Here is a 6,446-nt window from a genome sequence, read left to right as displayed (position 1 = left end):
TCTCTCTCTCTCTCTCTCTCTGGTCTTTTTCTGACAGAGTTTCACCATGCAGTTCAGGCTGGCCTTGAACTCACTTTGTAGCCGTGGCTGGTCTCAAACTCAAAACAAACAAGCAAAAAAACCTCAAAACAATCCTCCTGCCTCAGCCTCTGGAGTGCTGGGATTACAGGCATAAACCAATACACCTGCTCATCTTCTCATAATTTTTTGTTTACCCAAAGTAAGAAAGTCATCAAGTGCCATGTGAACTTTATACAAAAGATTATCCCTATTTTATATTAAGAGGACTTGGGAGGTTCAGAGATTTGGGATTTGCCCAGTATCCTAAGTAGCAGATGGCTGATCTGAGATTTAAAGTCAAAACTATCTAAATCTAGACCTCTAGAGGCATACATGTGGTGAATATCAGTAACAATTTGAAAACTTATATTCTACACCCTTGATGCCTGTTAATTTATTTAATTCTAGCAAAATATCCTGAGTTAGCTACTCTTCCACACCACCTTTATTTAGCAAAAGAAGTGAATCAGAGCTTAACTAACCAGCCAAATCTCTACCTTATAAATGCTGAAGTTAAAATATGTTCAAGAAAAAGTTGTTCTTATTAAAACATGCTAAGAATTTATTCAGGATCATCGTGATAGGGGCTGTACACTGGGGTTAGAGATTACGCTAAACTCCAAATACAGCTTGAGTAAAAAGTCATAGTAGAGGAGGCACAGGGCAGAGGTCAATGGCTAGAAAGAAACACTAAATAGAAACATCTGGGGCAAGGAGGGTTCTGGCTAAAATGATCTAATAGGATCTTGCTGAAGACAGGCCAAGGTCATCTTCCAGAGGGATGCTGGAAGATTAAGAACTTGATTGGATATTGAGGATGGAGGGTGGGTGGTTTGCTAAACTTGACTTTGGAGAGGTCTTTGTAAAACTGAATTTTAAAAGTGCACAAACAGGCTGAGTTTGGCTAAGCAAAGATTCTTCATCAAATAGTGGTGGAACGTGGGTTTATTTAAAATGTAAAGCGCGGGCTGGTGAGATGGCTCAGTGGTCTAAAGCACCTTCTTAGAACAAGCTTAGCAAAGCACAGGGACCACGGTTCAATCCCCCAGCACCACATGCCAGCCAGCCCGCCCTGCCCCCTGGCGGGCTGAGCTGGCCACACACACACACACACTAAATAAATAAATAAATAAATAAATAAATAAATAAATAAAAATGTAAAGAGCTCCTCCTGGGTGTTAAAGAAATGTGATCAGCACAAGCTGTGAAAAAAGACGATGGAACCCACAGAGGGTAAAGGGTAGGCAAGTACAACGAATAAGTAATCCTTAAGATATGACTGTCCAGATTGTAGAATGTAAACACAAAGTCTGACTATTGCGTTTTTCTTTTATGTCTTCAAATACGACGTTGTTTTCCCACTACCAGTTGTTTAGCCTCGGTCTCCCTCCCTAAAGCTCCGTCATTAATGCCCCACCCCGCCCACACCCTCACTTCTGCCAGGAGTAAAGATGGCGCGGAGCGACGTCGTTACGACGCACTCAGATGTGCGCCGGAAGTGTGTTAAGGCGTTCTGGACAGCAGGCGGTCGCGGAGCTGCTTGTGTCCTCAGCCTTGCGACTTGAGCCCTGCTGTTTGGTGTAGGTGTCGCCCACAGCCACTGAGATCATGGTGTTCTACTTCACCAGCAGCAGCGGTGAGTGGGCGCCCTGCTGACAGCCGGCTTTGAGAGCCGGGACCCCCCAGACGACCGGCGCTGTGCTCGGACCTCCTCGGCGGCGGCGTCTCTTCGCGCGCCCTCTCCGTCCGCCTTGACGTCCACCCCCTCCGGCTGCCTGGCCGTCCCCGCTGTCCCTGCGCCAGCGTTGCGTGGCGGGGCGCGGAGGGGCTTTGCCCCGGTGTGCTCGCACCCGGAGGTCGTTCTTATCCCCATCTGAAACCCCTCGCCCCGTCCCTGGAACTCGTGGGGTCTTCACCGCCCACCCCACAGCAAGTGTTTCCCTGGCCCCCGCGGCCTTGATTCTGGCTGCGTCCAGGTCATGGTCCTCCTTGGGAAGGAGACCCCTGCAGTAACTTCATGTTATAGGAAGGAATTGGACTGCCAGTGAGAGACTAGCAAGGTGTGGAAGGCACAGGCTGCAGCCACACGCTGGGCAGAGTTGATGTTCCCAGTCTTGGAAACTGACGCACGGGTTATACTTCGGGTTTAGTTTTGACAGGCTAGGCAAGGGTGCTTTTAGTTTCCAGGAAAGGTTGTGTTGTGTCTCCATTAAATCTCTCTGCTCATGTAATTTCTTTTGTCTAAAATCAACGCCAGTTACGTATTACTATGTTAAGATGGTTCTGTTTTAAGTTTCCCAAGATGCATTTGATGGCCCAGCTTCCACACCAGGACTGTTTAAGTACACTTCTTCCGGGACCCTCCTAAGATCCCAGGGGTACCTCTAGCGCTGCACTTATCACGTGGTATTAAGTGCCATATGCTTGTGCTACAGTGTAAGTCCAGGCTGGGGATTCTATTTTGTTTCCTTGGCATAGTGCCTCACTCATAATAGTTGTCAGTGATTGCTGAATAAATGGCTTTTTGTTGTTCATTTGTGTTTTTTATGAGTGGCATTTTATAACTTACTTGTAACACCTTCTATTCCCGGATTACTTGTATAGGTTTGAATAAGGTGCTGCTGTTTCTTTATTTAGCAAAACTGGGCATTGAACCCAGGGCCTTTGCACTGAGCTCTACCCTCTACCCCTTTTTTTATTTTGACATTGGTTCTTCCTAAACTCATTAATTTGCCCAGGCTGGACTTGAACTTGTAAGTTCCTGTCTCAGCCTCTCAAAGTGCTGGAATTGTAGAGTGAAACTTTTAGACATGATAAAACTGAAGTTCAGGAACTTGGAACTTCTAGACCCTGTTTCCCCGCTCCCTTACATTATCTCATCACTATACTTCCTCATAGTTTAGGCTCCCACAGTGTACCTAGTGCCATTTCTTTGTGTCTGTAGATTTGGTTGGTTGCTTGTTTCTGAATTTTCTTTTTGGGGGGCATTGAGACAGGCTCTTACTAAATAGTTGAGATTGGCCTTGAACTCACTGTGCAGTCCTGCTGGCCTTGAATTCACAAAAGTCCTCTTGCCTCTACCTCCTGGGTGGTAGGATTATAGACTTGTATCACTACTCTTGACTCTGATTTGTTTCTTTTTTTACATCCATTTTACTTTACACTCATAAAAAAGAAAACTAGCCTGAAAAATCATACATCCTTTCCAGTGTTACAAGTTCCTAAGTATTTTTCCTTCTGTTTCACTTATACCATCATACTCTAGCTTTTCTCCTATGGAGTCCTGGACAACACAGGTAACTGTTCCAGAATCACAGTAGAATAAAAAATGTGTAGGTAGGGAATACAGGCACAAACATATTAGTAGCTGTATTTCCCCTTAAAAATACCCTTGATTCTGTAAGTGGGAATCGTGTGTGTATAGGTGCCCTTCCTGATGAGACAAGTGCTTCAGTAATCTGTGGGCTCTGTTTTCTCTTTGGTTTTTATTTCATGGTCAGAACATTTTGGAAGCATAATTGGCCTTTAAGTCTAATATAATTGGCTTTTGTGCAGCAGATTCCCTCCCCCACCCACCCCCCGAACCAGGGATTGAACGCAGGCCCTTGCGTTTGCCAGGGAAGCGCTTATTCTACTGAGCCATCTCCCTGGCCCCAGCAGCAGATCTTTTAAAATGAGCAGATCTTTTAAAATGAGCATTTCCCACACTGAACAACCATGTTATTTGAGTAGGAAAAACAAACATGGTTGAAAGGAGCTTAATTCAGTTGCTTAACAGTTACACTTTTTTAATTTTAATTTTCTATTTTGACATAATTTCAGTCTTTCAGAAATTAGCAGGAGTAATACAAACTTCAAGTATATCTTTTCTCCAGATATCCAAAATTCTAACGTTTTCTACTTTTCAATTTTCCTTTCCCTCTTTTTCTCTATATATCTACACATTTTTCCCCTGAGCCGTTTGTTAGTAAGTTGCAGTTTAACCTCAATGCTTTAGTGTTTATTTGCTAAAATCAAGTGTATTCCATTATCAAAGGCATTCTTCATTATCAAATTTAGGAAATTAACATTGCAACAGTATTATTTAGTTAACAGGCTTTATTCATTTTCATCAGTGTCCTGATAATCTGTAATAATAGAAAATTATAAATCATTATTACATTCCGCTATCAGTTACTCGTTGGGCCTCTCCATCTGGAATAGTTGGCTCAGTTTTTATCTTTCATACCTTTATTTTTTCAAGACAAATCTTGCTATGTCCCCAAGATTTTAAGCTGCCCTCAAGCTTAAAATCCTCTTCCTCCTGCTCCTGTTCTTCCCAAGTGCTTGCATTACAGGCATGTGCCACTAGGCCCAGCTCATCACATTTTTATTTTTATAAATTTTAATTAAAAAAACATTTAGCACGTGTTTGCAGTACATAATGATTACATTCATCATGGGGAGTTGTATAGGTACATAATACATCCTGATTGTTTTTACTTCTTCCCTTCCTCCACCTCTTGGTGGTCTCTGCATTTGTCATGGCATTTTTAATGAAAAATTATTTTGTATGGATTTTTTTTCATCTATGTTCATATTTATCTCATTTAATAGGTTATCTGTAACTTAGATAGTTTGGCCTGTGTAGAGACTTTATTTCAGTTATTTTTAAAACTACTTTCATTCCAAGTTGGCTTGGAATCTGTACAACCCAGGCCGGTCTGGAACTCACAGTTCTCCTGCCTCAGCTTCCTGACTGCTCAGATTATAGGCATGTGTCACCATGCCCAGTTTGTAATTTATTTTTCTGTAAATTGAGTCTTGCTATATATCTACATAGAAATACTGTACTATTCTGCTACTTAATTTCTTCACCTATCCTTTAAAAAAGTGAGTACATGGTTTTTTAAAAATTTATTTAGTACAGGATCTACAGGGTCTTACTACATAGATCAGACTTGTAGTGATCCTCCTGTTTTCAACCTCCCAAGTGCTGGGGTTAGAGGTGTGTGCCACTATGCCCAGTCTCACTTGCCAGGGCGGGCATGGCACGCTAGGGATCAAATCCTAGTCCCCGTACCTGCCTAAAGAAGTGCTTTAGTCCACTGAGCTATCCAGTTGGTCCTGTACATGGCATTGTGTATGTGGCTGTTTGTTAGTATATACAACCAGCCTCTGTTAATGGTTCTCAGTTGTGAAAGGAACAAGCCATGGCTTGCTGGAATGCTTCAATAGAATGCACTCCTACTGGTGACATCGGGTTGGAAGAGTGAGCACATGAACTATTGCCAGGCTCTGCAGAGAGCCTGAAGCCCTTTCTAGTTCCATTTCTACCCTGGCATTTGTTTCATGCAAGGCTAAGATCTCATTGAGCTGGTAGAATCCTCCACCAGAGCCTCTTAAAGCCAGCTGGTCCACCTTCCTCTCAGTGCAGACAGCCGCCCTTCAGGTCTCAGCTGCTTCTGGGTAATTATGGGCTGTTGGCATAAATGCTCACTGAAGGGATTTGGAGTTTTCTCTTACCAAGAAAGGCAGCTAGAGTTGCTTATGTAACAAGGTTCTTATGACTGAAAGTGCAGTAAGCCCTGATTTAGGGATTTACATGAAAGACTGCTGCTCTGCAGCCTTCCCAGCTCTGCTTATGAGGCGGATGTGCTGTTCTGTGGTGCGGCAGCAGCCCAGCCTCTCATCTGTCTAGTAGCTTCTGTAGACAGAGGGCCTGCTGCAGTGGTGGTGAGCCTATAGCACGCATGCCACAACAGACCACCACTGAAAGCTCTAAAAGGCTCACCATTACTACTGAATACAGTATTGATTCACACACATTAAACCCAAGTGGAGCAAACAATTTCTTATAGACTAGCTTGGCAACCCAGCATCCAGTTATACTTTCTGTAGGAAACTTAACTTTTTGTTTGATTCCAGCTGAGGAATGCCTGCCTATATAGAGCGCACTGTCTGTGGAACAAATATCATTCTTAAGATGAGTGCATTCACAGTATTCTATTTGATTTAGGACAGTGGTTCCTTACCCTGATTTCACATTAGAAGCACCTGAAAGGCTTTCAAAGACACAAATGTGTACAGCCCTGCTCTGAGATTTGGATTTAGTTGGTCCTAGCTGGACCTTGGTTGTAATTGGGTGATTCTAATGCTCAAGTAGGCTCAGAGTCACAGATACTGAAGAAGTTTAGGAGGTGTGGCTCCCCTGAGTAGGACAGGGAGCCCATTACAATGCACAGCACCCTTGAAGTATAACTGATATTGGCTAAATAAAACTATGTCAAAAGCTGGCTGAATACTAGAGGTTATTTTAAAACAACTGATGTGGAGGTTGCAATTTTGTTCTCTTAACTCTTAAAGCAGAGGTACATGTTGCCACTTTTTTTTTTTTTTTTTTTTTT

At 43.0% G+C, this 6,446-nt stretch overlaps 1 protein-coding gene across 1 annotated transcript in view; it reads left to right on the top strand.

Moving 5' to 3' along the window:
- Positions 1-1,572: 1,572 nt before the first annotated feature.
- Positions 1,573-6,446, top strand: part of Ccdc25 (coiled-coil domain containing 25) — a 39,122-nt gene continuing 34,248 nt past the window's right edge. Inside the window, exon 1 of the mRNA XM_023714731.1 lies at positions 1,573-1,696. Within this exon, the coding sequence (XP_023570499.1) occupies positions 1,669-1,696 (28 nt within the window). The 5' untranslated portion in view covers positions 1,573-1,668. The remainder of the gene's footprint in view (positions 1,697-6,446) is intronic.

This window comes from Octodon degus, unplaced genomic scaffold (genome assembly GCF_000260255.1).
Source record: "Octodon degus isolate 3935 unplaced genomic scaffold, OctDeg1.0 scaffold00036, whole genome shotgun sequence".
Taxonomy (NCBI): Eukaryota; Metazoa; Chordata; class Mammalia; order Rodentia; family Octodontidae; genus Octodon; species Octodon degus.
Note: the sequence above shows the minus strand (reverse complement) of the source record. Positions and strands in the feature narration are given on the sequence as shown.